The sequence below is a fragment of the Ctenocephalides felis genome, unplaced genomic scaffold (genome assembly GCF_003426905.1).
Source record: "Ctenocephalides felis isolate EL2017-DRISC unplaced genomic scaffold, ASM342690v1 CF-g0.4_SCAFFOLD_03571, whole genome shotgun sequence".
NCBI lineage: Eukaryota > Metazoa > Arthropoda > Insecta > Siphonaptera > Pulicidae > Ctenocephalides > Ctenocephalides felis.
This window is the reverse complement of record NW_020539725.1, coordinates 10107058-10126430: the sequence shown is the minus strand read 5'-3', so window position 1 is coordinate 10126430 and position 19373 is coordinate 10107058. Positions and strand designations below refer to the sequence as shown.

At 30.8% G+C, this 19373-nt stretch overlaps 1 protein-coding gene across 1 annotated transcript; it reads right to left on the bottom strand.

Annotated features, from left to right (window-relative positions):
* Window positions 1-1253: 1253 nt before the first annotated feature.
* Window positions 1254-19114, bottom strand: LOC113385602. Its single transcript, XM_026623451.1, has 23 exons — window positions 19091-19114; window positions 18566-18797; window positions 17060-17164; window positions 15135-15259; window positions 13264-13382; window positions 12965-13131; window positions 11999-12166; window positions 11545-11663; window positions 10465-10725; window positions 9951-10100; window positions 9489-9671; window positions 9214-9414; window positions 8702-8828; window positions 8463-8628; window positions 8183-8344; window positions 7844-8069; window positions 7419-7594; window positions 6944-7111; window positions 6575-6843; window positions 6222-6478; window positions 5882-6088; window positions 5327-5541; window positions 1254-1392 (listed from the first exon to the last, which is right to left on the bottom strand). The coding sequence occupies exons 1-23, from the start codon at window positions 19112-19114 to the stop codon at window positions 1254-1256; spliced, it is 3966 nt and encodes a 1321-aa protein (XP_026479236.1).
* Between the last annotated feature and the right edge of the window lie 259 nt (window positions 19115-19373).

The window sequence follows — 19373 nt, the reverse complement described above, 5'->3', positions numbered from 1 at the left end:
TTCATATTTAAATATTTTATACATCATGTGATTTTCGCAATGAGTTTATCGTTTTAGGCCAAAGAAACTTGAAGTTTCTTCCTTAGTCGCTGCGGCGACAAAAAACGCTTAAGTTTGTGCTTTTAAAAAATATTAAGAGAATTTTTGTACGTGCCCTTTTCTTAAACCTTATTCAACTACTACATATTAAAATGATATTTAATTTCTATTAATATATATACTTTATTTATTATTATAGAGTTGTCGAGATCTAAGATTTCGAATATTCATTTTTACTGTTAATAAATTAAATAATAAAATTGAGATTTAATCTCCCGGCAGCGCGTTCTTCTAAAGCAGAATTTTTCACAACCTGGTAATTTATATATTAATATAGTTCACTTTTAAAAAAGATCACATATTCGCCACTGCAAATTTGCGAATATGCGATGGCGCACATTTTCTAGTCAATGTTCGATTTTTCACTTTTATAATATGAAATTGCCACTAGCACAATTTCAACTTTGAAAATTTTAAATGCACATTGACATGGAGTAATATTAACTTCTAGGTTAACATGTATTATAAAATTGAGTTTTGAACATGTTCAATATTATCCTTTATATGTATAAATAGAATTGAATCGATGGTAGAAAAATTATTTTGAGGTCATATAATTTGAGACAGCAATTTTCATAGTAAGTGTAAAATATAATTAGGACCACTATTTCATATTTGGTTTTAATAGAGACACGATGGAAAATGAAAAAACTTTTAAACCCAACGTAACCAACACATAGTTTCGTAATAAAAGCTAAAAATAATAATATTAGAACTTTTAAAAAATGGATACACGATTGACAAAAATAATAATTGTTCTAGATTAAACAACTTCAAAAATAATCAATTATTTGTTGTTAAGTATACTTTATGCATATAAGGCTGTAAATCTTTTGTATCGGCTATAGATTTGCAATAGCGTTTACATCAATCTGACACATTTGAATATATTTGACATTTTCAGTTTTTTTAGTGTTATTGCGAACCAGTATTTCTACTTAAAATCGGTTTTGGAATTTTATAATTTTATCATGAAAAAGAAAAGCGGTTTTCAAAAACCGATAAAACCAAGTAGAAACATATTGAAAAATTAAGAAATTAACTATTTTCTCAAAATATTTCGATCATCAATTTAATTCTATTTATCCCGACCGCGATATTAATTATCTTGCTACCTTATGGATATCTTATTTCAGTGCTAAAATTTTTGGCAATTAGGACATAGGTAGAACCGGCGCTGGCGACCTGGGCACCAGGGTCGAATTCTTGTTACCTGAGCGATTCGTATCTGACGCCTCCACCGGCCGGTGTGATTTCATGTGTGCACTGCGGCTTTTTACTTTTATGAAAACTCTGTAATTAAATAAATTTATAATTAAAAAATGCACACTTTTCTGCATGTATAAATGTACATAATACTAGGGTAGAGCGGCGCTTAGAGGTCCGCGTATAAAAAGATCCACCATAATTATTTCAAAAACAAGTAAAGTAAAGCATTTTTTAACCATACTATTCTAAAGTAGAGCAAAAAAAGATATGTAACCAGCCATCACCTTAATTTTTAGAAGATCACTATCGGGAGATAAAACCATGTATAAAATATTCATAACAAAAGTATTTTTTTTCGTTATTTAGTTTTATTTACTATGAGCTCTCTAATTTAGTTTATTATACTTGAATATAAATTTTAGGTATAAGCTATTTTTTGTATAAATAGTATTACTATTTTAAATTCCTCTAAAAAAGCTTACATGTGGGTGGATAGAAAAGACCAATCAAATCTTTACACTGACAAAAGGGAATTAAGTTAAAAATGCAATTTTAATAAGATATAATTGAATTAACCGTTATTCCAAGACTGGCGATGGATTGTTTTTGACAAAGTACCAGATCAAGGTGTATACAGTAATTTTTTTTTTTAAAAAAATGTGCCTATGAAATTTGTATTTTGCATTGGTTAAATAACGAGTATTATTTCGTAAAATCAAATTAAAATAAGGTATTGGATGTGTTTGCCTCTGGCTGTTGCTTTTTACGTCTATAAGGACAAATAACAAATGACAAATTCAAAAATAGTTAAAAAACGATTCTATGATTAGAAATAACATGGAAATTTTATTGAAAATAGTTAGATAGTTGTTGATTTAGACGTTTATGTGTGTATTTTAATTGGTTCGATAGCTGTTTGATTTAGACGTGTTATGTGGTATTTTAATTGGTTTAGACGGTATAATCATTAAAAGTCAAATTGACCCTTGGAGCCCTGACCTACCCTACTCTAAATATTATTAATTTCTGTATTGAGCAAATAATTATCTGGATTATCAAAGTAAGACACCGCTGTTGATATCGTTAAAGTTTTATTAATTTAGCACTGTGAAAAATTAAATAAATTTGGAAAAATATTCTTGATAAACTACAAGACCGGCGTCTTAACCGTTATACCCGTGGTTTCCAACCTGTGAAACGTACTTCCTTAGACGCGAGGCTGATTAGCTGTTTAGGGCGTACAGCTGTTTCTAAAATATTGTTTTCGAAAACTAAACAATTTTTTTGGAATAATGTAGAAAAATGAACAAATGATTATTTCACATTTATATTTTTACATAAAAACTAGTAGAAGCAAATTGAAAAATTATAGAAATAAAAATTTTTTCTCATAATATTTTCGCAAAGGTTTTCGCAAAAGGCTTACAGCTGTTTTTAAAATATTATTTTCGAAAATTAACCTAAAATTTCCAAATAATAATGAAAAATGAGCAAATAAATAATTATTTTGCATTTATATTTTTACACATTGCAAATAAATTTGCAGTTTGATAATTAATTATAATAGAAGTTGAATATTTATGAAATTAAATTGTTAAACAAATTAAGCAAAAAAGAACGTTTTTTTAATTACAGAAGGACGCGGTATGGAAAGGTTGGAAACCACTGCATTACACAGTGGACCACTAATTGATGTGAATTATGTTTCGTAGTACGATAATGTTAGAAAATGGTTTTATACACTAATTAATTGATTTTTTGTTTGAGTCTGATTGACTGGCTATCGTAGTAATTTTTAAAATAATCAACTTTTAAATTTAAAAAAATGTATATACAATAATATTCAAATCTCTAATACATATCTTCAATATGCACTAGTTTATGATACATAATGTTGAATGTGTAAGATATAAGAAGTTATTCAGCGGATTTTTTAAATTGTTATGCAAACTACTAAGACTTGCATTTTGAATGCATTTTATTCTCTTTCCTGTCTGGAGATTTTCGGCAAAATGATTCTAATTTATTTCATTCTTATAATTCTTAAGATAGATGCGAGGCGATCAACAATTAATAATTTTTGCTTATAAAATACATAAACATTATACTAACAATAAGTCCCGAAGATTTCTGGAAAACTTGTATTCATAATTTATTATTCCTAAACCTATTATTTTCATAATAAAAACAAAATTTTGTTATAGGTTTTATGGTAATGATAAAACTAACTATTATTAAGTAAATATAATTTATGTAGCATGTAATACAATAAATATGAACAATAAAATCAAATCAACTAATTGCACTAATTGTAAGACATAACGCAGGTTAGTTCGACTCAAAATTTACAAGACCTTTGTAAATGCATTAATAACAAATATAGAAAATATTCATTCAGTATTAAAACAAATAAAACGTTTGACATCGTTTCTAAGATGCTTTTCTGTGTCGTGTATTTTTACGGATTGTTCCATATTTAGTTTTAAATACAACAGTTTTGGACATTTTAGTGAACACACATTTGGAAAGGAAAACACGTTCAGACGACACGAAGTCTTGCAACAACAATTTTACCTGCTTTTAACGTTTTATTGGTCATTGTTTTGATTTTTGTTTTTTGAATGTTTTCGAATATTTTGGACATCCCTTGAGATAAATCAAAATCCACAGAAAAAGGCTGGTGAAACAAAACAAGGTAAATAGAAAATTAAATAAATCGTTCAACAAAATATAATATTAACAAAAAAATTAAGAATTTGAGATATTCAAGATAACTTTATAAGACACGACTACAAATCAAAAGAAATATTAAAAAATTATTAAATATTTTATCATAAACATCAAAGACTTCCTATAATTAAAACTACACTTAATTATATATACAGGGTGTCCTAGATCTCAACACCAAGCCGAAACTGTGCGATGGTAATGACCATAACTATCATAAAAAAGAAATTGAAAAAAAAAATCTATGTACTTTCCAAATTACGAGCTTTTAAGTGCAGCCTAGATAGTAGAGCCTTGGATATACTGTGAACATTTATCGGTTATTCTAGTTAATTTTCACTAATTTTGTTCATTTAAGCTTTAAGTAAATAAATAACCCAGTAAACACCATGTGGTTTGAGCGGCGGTAGCAATCTGAAATCCACAAGCGTGTGTTCAGCGCTGTAACACTCATGTAGAATTTATGTGGATTTCAGATTACTACCGCCGCTGGGTGTTTACTGGGAAGTAAATAATATTTTTAGAAACAGCCAAAAATATCGACACAATTGCTTCAGGTTTTCAAGATTTGCACGGACGTTAACCATTTCACAATCCTGATTTAATCTGCAAACTTTTAATGAAACTTGCCAATATACTTTAGTATATATTTTTGAAAACAGAATCCTTTAAAGTTGACCAATTTTGAAAATTTTGAATTCATAGCATAAAAAAATCTTAATTCCTGAAAACCTGGAGCAATTAGTCAATATTTTTGACAGTGATTCTAAAAATATTTACCGTTACGAATCCAAAGCTTAAATGAACAAAATTAGTAAAAATTAATTGCAATACCAAAAATATTCATAGTCTGACCAAAGTTCTAAGTTACATTTAAAATCTCGTAACTTTCAAACTACATAATTTTTTTTTATTAATTTTTCCAACAAAGTTATAATCAATACTATCACCCCGTTTTGTCTTGAAATTGAGTCCTGGGATACCAAGTATTATATGTACTTTGGTAATATCTTGGTTTAATGCTTTTTATTCTTATTAAAATGATATTTGATAATGAAATTATATCTGTATTTTATCAGTTACGTCTACTCCGAGATTTAATCATTATAAAACTAAAAAATAATTAAATAATTATAACACAACTAAAGCACAAAAGAAAACTTTGAAAAAAATATGTAATTATTCATCCTATATATGTTTCTATATATAAAAGAACGAGGAGAATCATTTAATCGTATCTTTGAATACCTAATTTAATCTACTTTTATATATCATAATTACTTATACGTACTTTCCACAGATCCTGCAAGGGTACTCATCCGCGGTCTGATCGTGGGCGGTTAATTGCTGCTGCAGCAATGAAGTTCCTGTCAATGTTGTAGTACACACATTTGCAGTATGACTAACATTATTACTTGCTGTTTGCTGAGACACTGCCGAGTTCCCTCCTGCGCCACTACAGTGGATTCTGGTGTGACCATGAAGGGCTGCTCGGGAACTGAAGCTCTGGGGATAGAATTGATAAAAATAAGAAGTCATGGTCAATATATTTAGTTTTATGAAATTTGTAAAGATGAAGCATTTTAAGAGTTTACAAATTATGTAATATGTAACAATAAAAGTTGAGCTAAAGGGCTGAAAGTAAGTCCAATATTTTTGATATCCAAAGCATACATTTGAAAAGTTTAAGTAATATTGTAGTTGCATCTTGGTACGTCTCCAATTTTACAAAATACAATGAAACACGTTACGCAGATGAAGTAATTAAAAAACAGTAGTAGTTTCTCATATTAACTACATGAAAACTCCGAAAAAGTGGAATTGTTTTGTATGTTTTATTACTTACTGCAGAGCAATCAGGCATTTCGCAATGGTGAGGTCTGGAGTCAACTACAGCTGGTACTCCGCTGGCAGTGACCGTTGAATGTGCTGTAACCATGGTATCTTCTTGCACAGGAACCCGCTGAGTGGGAAAGAAGGATTTGTAGTCACCAGCTACTTTCTTCCATATGTAGTAAAATGCAACGCATTGACTGACAGTTTTATTTCCAATCTGAAAGAATAATTTATTTGAGAAATAAATTAAATTGTTTTATGACTTACTACAATGATCACAGTTCTAGTAGAACTTCAGATAATATTACTACTAAAGGTCGTTAAAAATTTATATTTAACAATCTACCAACCTCTCTGGAAATTGCTCCAAAGTCTTTCCGCCACCGCATCACTCCTGCTTGGAAAGCATCAACTTCGTCCCTCGTCCAGGTTGTAGGTTCACTAGCAGCAGCAATGGACCTTCCTGCCCCACTTCGTATGAGTGCCGCTTTAGCTACCGTTGTACTGCCGCCGCGTCTCATCAATTCAAGTAAAGCTTCTTCCTCACCTAAAGAGCCGCTGCTCCAAGTTGATGAAGGAGCGGAGCAAAAACGTATGTAACGGTCAACTGTAAAAAAAAAAAAAATCAATTACAAAAAATCTTATTGCATATTATAAAAATAAATAAATGTATTTATTTATTATATAAGTATAAATTCATTACCTTGTTCATCAGAATCGTTGGTTATGCCAGGATCCCATAGCAAATGCTCCCTAATTGGATCATCCATTTCTCTAAGAGAGGAACATTCAGGTATTGATGCTTGGTATGCTGTACCGATATTAATCATTGGTTCAGAACTCTCTCCTAGTTCAGCACTATTTTGTTGAATGTTTATTCCAAGTTGCCTAAACAGACCGGTGCCAGTCCTGTCTGGATCAAGCATAGGTGCAGGCGTAAACTGCAGGGGCCCGCTAAGACCAGCTTTTAGTCTGAAATAATAATATTTTATTTTATCACTCCTAATTATGTCAAATGTTTATATGGATCAGATGACCAAATGTTTATAATAAAATTATTAGATGTACAAACCTAGAACAATATAATTTTCGGTAGCAAGGCGCTATCTCTCCTGTTTCTGTATCTGCGTCCCCAGACCACATTTCCAAAGAACGTGGTCGTTTTCGGGAACGGGTTACAGATTCACACATGTAGCTATTTGAATCATCAGTTTTTGACCCACTTTCCACGTAGGAATATCTAAAGTAAAACAACTTGTTTATTGGAAAATAAAAGTTGATATAAGAAAAGTGAAGAAAACTTATTAGTTTATTTTAATCATCATTGAGAAATAGCAAAATGACTAATTAATACTGAAAAATAAAATTAATACTTTTGTTTTTACAAAAACTTGGTACAAATAAATCGATTTTTACTGGTATGGCGATGCATAAGATATTTTGTCAATATTCTCAAACAACATTTGTCAAGAACTTTACTATGTTATGAAAATACGAGGGTATTTAAAAGATGTTAGAAGTCAAAAAGCTAGAAACAGAAAACTTACCCGCGTCTTAGATTTCGATTGATAAATTCGAACTTTTTCCTTCCAGCAAAATCTTTAGGGCTGCTTGACAATAGTGGATCATCTGAATTGGGCATCATCATTTGTTGAGCAGTTTGCAAGTATGACATTTGTAAAGGACTTTGTGGGTCATAGACATCCATTTCTCCTGGTAAAACCTAAATATAAAATGGTCTTAGTATTTCAAGAAAACATGAAATTATTTATTAAATTCATACAAGAAGTAAATTTTTTTTACACTATGAATTAATATTTAATCATCTAGTAGATTGTCTAATCAAACAGTCATTAGTTAAAACAATATTTAAGAAAAAAAACTAAATATAATGTGTTATATTGTTCCATAACACGTAAATAAAATGAAATAAAAATAATTTAGTAAAACTTTCATGTGTTTGACCACTCACAGTTTCTAGAGCTTCTTCAACTTCTTCGGCGCTGGACATCGTTGCGGTAAAGAATGCAGCAGATAGGGGACTGCTGCTTTGCCTTGCTTCTTCCAAAGAGAAACATCTTTGTTGTTGTTCTATATTTCGTTCTAAAGAACTAAGTGTATGTTGTTCTAATTCCAACGAATGTTGGTCTAACGTGTTTTGCTGCTGTTGCTGATCGAGCGCACTGTGCTGTTGAAGCCTTTAAAAATAATAATAATAATTAGCCATCATTCACAATAATATTTGTTTTGATTGATAATTAAATCTATTTGGTTCAAGTGTAGTATGTTGAATCAAATATTAGTAACTTACTCTTGTTGAAGATCCAATGTATGTTGCTGTTGCTGTTGCAAATCAAGCGAATGTTGTGAAGCCTGAGTTTCGTGGGATGCTGGTGGCGTGGGATAGCCTAAACCTGGCGAATCACAAGGATAACGCAAGGGCGATGGTGGTGAACCAGTGTACATTAGGTATCTGCAATTATTTTAAATAAAATTACAATGTTTTATAAAGAATATGTACCAACACTTAGAAATGCTAATACGCATCAGTGATGAGTCAGATCGATGATTGAGAAGTATTTTCAACTTACTCTTTTTGGTAAGCCGCAAGATCTTTCGGCGAATGTGGAGGATCTTGATAAGCTCCTAATTCCGCGAGCCCTTCTGGAAGTGGTGAATCCAGTACAGCCCTGAGTTCTCTTGTCACAGGTGCGAATAAAGACCCAGTGGTCCCACAACCGGAGCTGGCTGAGAAACCTAAAATGAAAATGATAATAAACAAAAGTAGATTTTTTATACTACTCTTTTTATACTAAAACTATTTTATTACCTTCAGGGCTTTGGACATCGAGATCAGCAGAAACTGCAGCATAATCTTCTAAGCTCGCTATATCTTGTAAGGTCTCCTGCTCTTCGGAATCTGTTTCCTGCTGCAATAACTGAATGGAATTCACCGCCTAAGTTAATAATATTTATTTAAAGTATTAAGATGTGAATCTACTAATTTTTTTATGTTATCAAACTTGATAATGAGTAATATAATAAAATAAATAAATAAAGACTCAATATTGCAAAAATACTGATAATATATGTGATAGAACAGCACTTTGTTAGATTATTGCATTAAAGTTTGAAAACAAAAGAAATTTTTACCATAAAATCTGCACGCAATTTGTTATAAATATTTTTCTTAACTTTGCATAAATGTTTAATATTGGTTTTTGTTCATATTCATGTGTTTTTGATGAATGAGCTTAAAAATAGTAAATATTCACTTGAAAACATCTTTGGAAGAAAATAGTAATAATTTTTATTAATATCTTTTGCAAAAATTCTAATTACCTGAAGTAGCATCGCAGTATCTTGGACATATACCTCATCACCAGCGGTGTAAAAAGTATTAGTACTTCCAGTGGTTGGATTTTGATAAGCTAACGTAAATACTTCTCCTGCTGTAACACTGGCAGTTGTATTTGTCTGCTGCAGATTAAGTTGGACGGAAGCTGATGCACCAGAATCTGACAGAGATCTTTTTACTTGGAGCTGTGGAATATTCAGACAAAATAATAAGATAATTGTTAAAAAGTTACTATAACCTATTAAATCGATAAACTAACCTTGGTTCCACGTTTGAGGAGTTCTATAAGTGTGGCGTCCTTTCCATTGTTTGTTGTCGTAGTGGTAGGTTCAGTGTATTGCGCTTCTCCTTCTGAACTTCTTCTTGGAGGAGTCGCAGGTACAGCAAAATCACTGCTGCGATTTATTATCTGTTGAACCTGCTGACGGGCAACCTGCTGCACCTTAAAAGAATACTTTAATTAATCACAGAAGATTTAATTGTTAGTACAAAATAATTTAGTTAACGCTTGGTCAAATTTATTACAAGAATACAAAATGTTTGGATTCAGCATTTAAATAGTTAGCAAGCCAATGGCAAAGTTTTATTTAATTATTTTAAGTATTTCAACTGCGCAATTAAAATCTGTTACTCTATGTTAATTAACATCGAAGTACCAGATATTGCAATTAAAAATGTTAAATACTAATTAAATGATTAGAGAATTAAAATCCTCTATTACCTGAGGTGTTGTAGATGTGGGTGTTGTAACAGTACTGCGCTGTTGTCTGCTTATAATTTTTTCTTCTATCAGAGCACGAACACTTTGACTTGCAGTTTGTAATGGAGGCAATGCTGATTCTTTTTTATCGGGTTTTTTGTTATCAGAATCCTAAATCAATCATTCACATAAATTAATAATATATAATGTAAAATTAATAACAATAAACATCAACACTTGTGTCCTAAACTTTATGATATTTCAACAACTTTCGAATCACGTAACATCAATGGTGTCTGTAGTGCAAAAGAGTTCGAGATATTAGAGGTTCAAAAATAATTCTATATAAGAAAATTCAAAATTCAGATATCCTTCGAGTACTTCTTATTAAATTACAACTGTAAATAGATATCAAGATATGAAATTGTTGTTAATCCATTTGCCAAATACAGCACTAGTATATTTTAAATTGAAGTAGTTTTAAGATGCTCTCAAGATAGATAAATGATGGTTCTTCTATTACAGATTTGATTACCTTTTTGAAATAACCTCCATGCAACCTCATATGTCCGTTAAGAGCTGGTATATTTTTAAACTTCCGATGACATAAATTGCATTCAACCGGTTTCGGTTCTAATTGATCAACAGTTCCTGATTTGTTAGTATCAGAAACACTGCTATGAACGCTGTTGCCGTTGCTGCCGTTGGATATTTTCACTGTTGCTATGTTGGTACTTGTGACGGCGGTTGTTGATGTCACATTATTTGTTTTTTTCTGTGATTGCTGCAATTGTGTCTGAAACAAAGACACAGAATGTATATTTGTTTATTGAGAAATGATTTAAAAAAAAATAATAATAATTTAAAATTGTGTTTAAATAATAACATCAATAAGCTAGTGTGTTATGCTCAACCAATATTTGATTTTAACAAGTTTTGACTTCTATAGATGTGTTACAAAGTATCACTTTTGCCTATATCACAAACGTAAGAGTTTTGACAAGATTAGTTGCAGTTGGTATTCAACAAATGTGATCTGCACAGTTTTATTTATCCTTTAATATCTGATTAGCAATGAATTATCAATGACGATATGACCAGGAGAAGTCTCATTCCCCTTAAGAGTTCAAGGACAATATTTAGGACAATAATCTTTTTAGACAGTATTATACATATTGACACAGTATAGATTAGACACATATGAACTAATCGAACAAATTTTACTGAGCAGAATTAAATATATACTCAGTGACTTTCTTCATATAAATTTGCAACCAACAGTGAGGGCTAAAACCATAAATCTCTCCTGAAATATTGCGGTACAATTCTTCGCTATTCAATAATACAAGAACACTATTTATATTTTTATTTTATCAAAAACAAAATAATATTAAATATTAATTAATTAATTAATATTCTATATTATTATTATTAATATTATGGAAATGCTATTAATATTCGCACGTCATTAATAATGTATGGTTGTTTTTATATTCATTTATAGAAATTAGATGGATTGACATAATAAATAAGTAAGTTTACCTAATGAAATATTCAATTATTATTTGAAATGGTTAATTTCAGAATAAAAACATGTCCGTAGTTTTTACCCCACCTGCATATTCCACGTTCTTGGAGGTTTGTTGTTTCTATTAATATTTTGTTGCTGTAATGACTGCTGCTTTGTCTGCTGCATAATTTGGCTTATAAGTTCTAATTGCTGCGTTGTTAAACCTAAATAAATAAATAATAAATAATTGATATACAAATTAAATTAACTTATTAAAAACTATTAGTGCTAAATATTATTTTTGTGTAACATAATAAACCATTTGTACTAATTAAATAGCATTAAACTCAATTATAAAAAAATTAAAATAGATTAGGTCTGTGAAATGTTAGCAGTCAAATTGACTCCGTAAGGGATCAAAATATTTAAACGATTAAATCAAGGTTAACTGATATTTAGTAAAACTAAAATATATAACATAAAAAATCAAAACATAAACTATCAAAAATTTTAATCATATATTACTTTTTAAATTATTTCAATTGTATATAACTTTCACCTTCATTGCCTGCGCCAGCACTAATTGCTGTCGAGCTTGTGGAATTACTACGTGAATGTGTATGATTTGTGCTGCTGCGGTGGCTTACTGTTGCTGTCCGATGACCAGACTGAGTTGGAGAAGCCACGTACTGGATGCAGGAAGAACCATGAGGTGATGATGCATCACCTGAAAATTAAAAAAAGTTTACTTTAATAATTACAGAAAAATTATAATAAATAATAATCTAATATTTAATAGGGAATATAACCATTGACCAAAAATAAAACTTTTTTTTGTTTACATTAGCAATTAGAATACAAAATTCTCTAAGAAATTTAGTTCAATTATGAACACACATATGAAATTATTGCTTTAATTGTTTGTATATTAATAGAGGTCACTCCAATATGTTGCAACCAGTTGGTTCACCAAATGATGCAACCAAGTACATCATTCATCAATTCAGCACGGTTCTCCAAAGATGTAGTAAAGTTAAATTAGAGATACCTTGAATGTTGTTGTCAGGGATCATCTTTTTCAACCTTTTCCAAACTGATGTTTAAAGCAGTTAAGGGATTATAGAATTAGTGTGATTTTCAAGTTTGAGGAGATGCATGTTGAAAAATGCTTAACTTTATTACGGTGTCTATAAAATTATATTCAGATCGTCATGTAAGGTTTTATTACTGACAAACCAAAGAGCATCAGTATTCAGTCGTAAAATTCAACTTTTAAAGCAAAAAATACTATAGAAAAATTGTAAGGAAATAGAAGGTTTTAATCATTTTGAACATGTAAACACAGGTAACTACTGGTAGATAAAATAGATAAAGAAGCTTGTCTACGCGTGAGAAAATAAGTAAATATTATTATTATTACCTGATGCTGTGGATGGGGATAACGAGCTCGCAGCGGAAGGCGATCCCGCCGCGGTCTCGGCATTGGAAGCACTATTGTTATTATTGCTGCTGGCGGTGTTGCTGCCACTAACCGCACTCTGATTTCCACTTGAACCATCTGTTGCCGTTGAGGAACCATGATGGTTCTCGCGATGACGCCGCAATGACCGTGCATCGCAGTAGGATTTGCCGCAACCTTCAGCCTTACATTCATAGGGTTTCTTGTTCCGGTGCGTTAACATATGACCATTTCTTAAAAAAAAATAAAAGAATTTGTATTAATATTCATATTCAAAAGTACTATCAATGATTAGTCAATACTAAATATTAGTAATTTCATAAATAACCTATGTTTAGGTAATGTTTAAAATTGACTGTACTTACAGATGGTCTTGTCTTTTGAATGCTTTAGCGCACATAGTACAAACGTATTTGCGCTCATCACTATGTGTCAGTTTGTGCTTTGCCAGAGCAGAAGCGTTTCCAAAAACTTTGCTGCACATCTGCAAGAAAAAATAATATTTTTAGTATTATACCTCGCATTACGTGCTCTCGCACATTGGACGTCACAAACCCCTTTTTGGGGCACAAACGTTCCACACAACGAGACTTTGATTGACACAACGTACTGAACCGTTGTCTAGTCACAAAAAAGGTTGCCGAAGTTAGTTTAGAGCTCAAATTTTTGCTCCCTTTGAGAAAATATGTTTGATTGAGAAAGAGTTCACACTTAAAACACTTTCGTTACAGTATAATTCACATTCACACACCAAAAGTCTTAAGAAAATTTTGGCGGTTAGTCGATTTTTAGTGCCTTTATAAAGAACTTTTTGGTCTAATTAAAACAACTGCAAGAATTCATAAATATTCTCTTTTAAAACATCACTGAGGCTAAGATGATCAGCAACTTGTGCAAAGACAAGCTTGTCTATAATTTTGGCAGGTCTCAAAAAAAAGAGTAAAACAACTATAGATAGTTTATTCAAGAAATCAGGAGCTAAAAAAGGGATCAGTACCACTTTTCTGAATTTCTATTTTGTAGTACAAAAAATAAGTCTCTTTTAGGTATTTATTATCAAGTATTTTAACATCTTAAAATCCTGATTAAATGCGCCAAATTTTTATGAAACTTGCCAACACACTTAAGTACTTATTTTCAAAGGAAGGCCTTCCAAAGTTTTAAATTTTTTAAATATATTGTTATAAAGAAGTATAATCAAGTAATAAACTTGTAAGAAATATAGTTATAAACAAGTAATAATCAAGTTAATAAACTTGAGTCAATGGTGGTGTTTTTTTACTGTGGTCCTACAAATGTTATTCACGGTTACGGTTCCAAAGTTTAAATGAACAGAATTAGTAAAAATTAACTACAATAAATAAAAAATGGTGATAATTTCATTAAATCTTTGGGTTGAATTTAAAAGCTCATAATTTTCAAACAACGTGAGATAATTTTTTTTCTATTTTTTCAGCATAGTTAAGGTCAATACTATCACTCCGTTTCGGCTTGACGTCAATGTCTGGAACATCCTCTATATATTTATATGTTAATATTAGAAAATATTATATTTAGCTGTTAGTATTGTATTATCATCTAAATCCAATAGTATATAATTGAATAGACCATTTATGTTCATGTGAATCGATCTGATCTTGAGGAATTAATAATTTCATTCTGAATACTTGCATATTGATAGAAAACACTATTTTACAGCTTATATAACTATGAAAATAAATTCTTAGGGACCGATTCTACCGCATAACAGATAAATGTTATGGGAAGGCTGTGTTACGCCCCAACTTCCATACATTATGCTACTGAATCATAATGAATACTGTCAAAACGTCATGTATTTGCTGTACATTCAGGTGTTTTACACATAAACTGCAACGTCACTCGTATGTTACGAAGCTGGGTCGGAAAAACGCCGTTATCTAACATCGTTTTTTGACATTTGTACGGTTTTTAGGTTATGATCTCTATCGGACAATCTGAAAAAATCGCATAGCAACCGTATGGCATTTGTCAATATTTAGAACAAATTTGTTTGGAAATTTCTTCATAACATAGCCTTGCCATAACAATGGTCTGTTATGCGGCAGTATTGATCCCATAATACATTAAAAACTAAGCATTATAAATATCAAATATTATAAAAAGTATGAAAGCAAAAATTCTATACAAATTAGGTATATTTTTGGAGTTAAATAATAAGATAATGTAGATGTGAAATTAATCTAATATTTCAAACCTGGCACTGTTGCGGTCCTTGCCTCGTCGGCGAGGCAGCCTTCGGCCTCGGCCTCTTCGCCGCCTGAATTCGAGCCGTCTCCGTCGTAGTTGTTGTGGTTGCTACCGGTTCCGCCGTGCTACTTGCTGTAATTGAAAATAATCATCCAATTCATCAAAATTTATTTCAATTAGTATTACAGTTGAATAATAATCATTAATTCAATTACACGACGTATCCTTTCAGTAGCAACTCCTTTGTGGATACAAGCAAAGATCTAAGGATAGCGATCCGTTTCGAATTTGAATGCTACCTTCGTACTGCAATAGTGTTATTCACTTTGTAATTCTAGAAAATGCTTTGATGGTCTTAATGATAAACCTTGGTAGAACATTTTAATTGGTCTTGTAGTTGGAGGAAATTACTTACTACAACTCTTTTATTTTAGTGCACGTTTACAATGGATAATTTAAAATGATGAATAAATTGTAGTAAGTACTTTCAATTCAGGTGATAGTTTTCTTATATCTTATATATAAAAATGAATCGCAAAATGTGTTGGTAACCGCATAACTCAACAACGCCTGGACCAATTTGGCCAATTCTTTTTTTTAAATGTTCATTCAAGTCCAAGAATGGTTTCTTACAGCGAGAAAAAATCAAATAATTGCCGGGAAAACCCTAAAAAACAGCCCTTTTTATTTTTACATATAAACGTTTTTTTAACGTAGAATCAATTTGAGCTTCAATTTTTATAATGTGTAAATAAATTAGCTGAATTAGAGAATTTATGAAGGTCAATTTATGAAGATCTACCAATTAGTGGACAGGTAAATTGGAGGATGTGTAAAATGATAAATTGATAAACAGGTTGATAGGTAAATTAGTAAACAAATTGTTGAACAGGTATATTATTGAATAGGTTAATTGGTAGATATTTAGAATGGGATGACAGGTAAATTGGTTGATAGTTAAAATGATGTTTTGATAAGACAGGTAAATTGATAGACAAGTGATTTAGTAGACAAGTAAATTGAAATGAAAAGGTAATTTGTTGGATAGCTGGTGGTCAGGTAAATTGACGATATGTAAAATGGTAGACAAACAACTGGTAGATAGACAAATAACAAGACGGATAAATAGGTTGACAGGTAAATTGGTAGACATGTGAAACGGGTGGATAGGTAAATAGGTTAACAGGTAAATTGGTAAGCCGGTAAATGGTAGATTGATTGACAAGTTGATAGTTAAATTCGTAGACAAATTGTTAAATAGGTAAATTGTTGAGCAGATAGTAGTAACGTTAAACTAAATGTAATAAACACACATATTTAACTATTAACTATATATAATAAATATGCTTGAAAATAGATGTTTAACTAAAGCAAGGCGTACCTTACAATATGAGGCATATTTATAATAATTTATGAAATTAAATAATTTAATTGAGTATTAGAAAGACATTGAAGACAAATATCCATAAATGTCATAATAGACAGATACGTGGATTATTTTAATTCTAAAAAAGGTAATTGATTATTTAACTTGTGGTAAAAGGTAACAATTTAAAGTGATACAGAAAATACACGCCAAATAATTTTATTCCAAGCTATATTCAATCAATATATAATGGATTAATTTATTAGAAATTAGACATACTAAATTCTTACTTACTCTAGGTACGCTTTAAAAATTCCTAAATTTTATGTCACATTGGTTATTTATTCTTTATTCATACCACAGTCTAAGCTTTATTAGTAAGCTAATCAGGAAATATTGTAATGACTATTTATTTGCTTAATTAAATACTAAATTAATCGCTTTGCATATAAAATTATTCGCTACAAGACAGTTCACCAAAAATTGCCCAATAAATGAAGTAAAAAAATCAGTTGCCAAAAACAGAAAAATTGAGTTCCTACATATTAATTTACTTATTATTGTACCTTGTTCAGGTTCAGCAGGACTGCCGATGATGGCCAATTCCTGATCAGGACATGCCTCTAAGATGCCAAAAGAAGCAGTGCCGCCACCTTCTGCATCAACAACACCTGTGTTGGTCACAAGACAAAGTATAAAAAATATAACAAAACTAAACACCAAATGAACTTAATGAACTTTATCTATGAATTGCCTATTTCATATTAAATTAAAGTTTTGATTAACAAATCATATAATACATTTAATCACTTAATTTTATTTTTGACCAAATCGATGTTTATTTCACGATTTGTTGAATTAAATTAAAAAATAATTTTCTTTCACATGTATCATAAAACATTTTTAATTATCTTGTTTCGATGATGATTTGATCGAAATTGTAATTATTGTATTTAGGGCCCAGTTGTCGAATAAAATAGGCATGCTAAAGTAATGCTCTGATTACAGGTCTATAAATCGTACAAGGTGGTAATTACAAACTACCAAAAAGTTAGTGTCTCCAATTATTTTAAATAATGTCCAGATTCCGAAACAGAACATAGTGAAATATCTGGTCTCCATTTAGACAACAGACTTACTTGAAAAAGCCACATATAAAAAAAAAAAACAACAAATAATGATCAAAATGAAAGAATTAATTGGCTACTGCGTAAAAAGTGAAAAAAGTTGCTGCTATATAAATCAATTTAAACCAATCTGGACCTACGGAATTGAGCTCTGGGGATGTGCTTACAATCAAATATAGCTAAATGCAGAGGAGAACTAAGTTAAAAATTTAAGTACAATTCTTAATTCAAAGTTCAAAGAATTCAAAAAAAATACAAACGCCAAACTGGACTCACATTCGAACCCATCAATATAGTTGACATTACTCAACCTTTTGGCATAAGGAGATTGAAACGACAATGGCTTTTAGACTTCGTCTTAGATTGGTCTGTCTAATAACTATTATCATATTAATTGTAAAACTGAGATCTCATCCGAGTTCTTCTTAGGCATCGCTCTTAAATAATGTCATTAAGCTCATAGGAATCTTTTAGGTATTTCTGATTGCTAAATAAAACGGAGTTAAAAAAAAACACACACACAATTGTCAAACAACAATTTTATCATAAGTGCATCTAATCTAATATAATCTTTCTGATGTCTTTTGAAAACATGAAGTAAAGTTTTATGCGTAAAACGTTGATCACACAACAAATACAGTTAGTTTGTGACTACCAACTTATACGATTATAGATCCGTAACGTAGTGTTGCCATAACATACTTATTTTATTCCAGAGTTGATCTAGTCATAAAATATAAAAATATCTTAAAAAACGCAATTGAAAAAGGAGCTCTAAATATCATATCATTGAAGCATAGAAAAATAAATTCCTAAAAAATAAATAAACTTTTTATTGTTCCTGAATGATTTTTTTTTAATAAAGAATGATGAATCCTTAATGCATTATTTCAGTCAATTTTACAGTTGATTAAATATTCTAAATAAGACTATTTTGTTACGTACCGGCTGCGTGCAGTGTGCCCAGCATGTCCGCCAAAAGGTCAGCATCCGAGTCGTCTTGCAAGCGGGCCAAGACACCTCCGAAACCAAGGGCTGCGGCGTCCGCTGGACCTTCGGCCTCCCTCAGTTGCAATGTTACGGAACCCTCTGCGCCCATGGCCGCTGAACACATTAGGACAGCCGCCCTTGGCGCGGGGAATCCGGCTAGAGGAAGCCGTGTGCCGCCGGCTGTTACCTGAAAGGATAATATGAAATATGAAATTGTTAGCCAGAATTATTACTGTAAAAATGGACAAAAAAATTAATGCTATTTTGCCAATACATCCAATAAATTATATAACAAACCATTTGTTGGTATACTAAATAATAATAAGAGAGACTTGCTACGGTTGTGCCAGAGTACGATAGTGACAGCCGTTATAATATATCTGCTATATCATACTAATTTTGAGATAGGATCTAAAGTAAGAAAGCTTAAGTATGATTGTTCGAACAAGTTTCCATTATTGCTTTCAGTCTGCGCCTTACATTAACATGATCTGTATACCGCATTGCTTACAAAGAGTCAAAAGTAAGATTTCATGTTCGATTCTTTAATAATAAACTGTTAATTGTATCACAAAGATAACTTTTTTATTATATTGCTGTAAGTTGAACATTAGTAGTATTTATCAGCAATTAGTTTTTGCATAGATCATTTAGCTGAGTCAAAATGAGTTTAGTTGTAAAAATTTTGTGGGCACTGTTGTGATATGTATTCTGTCTTTTTCGGGTAGGTAAAGATTAAACAGACAAAACAATCTAACTTAAC

Bases quoted from the DNA above. Each gene is read 5' to 3' on its own strand.
- LOC113385602 (XM_026623451.1), bottom strand. From the start codon at position 19,114: ATGCGGTATACAGATCATGTTAAT. The intron at 5,542-5,881 runs GTAAGTAATAAA...TTCTATCCCCAG, and splicing joins AAATGCCTGATTGCTCTGCA to AGCTTCAGTTCCCGAGCAGC. The intron at 1,393-5,326 runs GTACGTATAAGT...ATTTAATTACAG, and splicing joins CCTTGCAGGATCTGTGGAAA to AGTTTTCATAAAAGTAAAAA.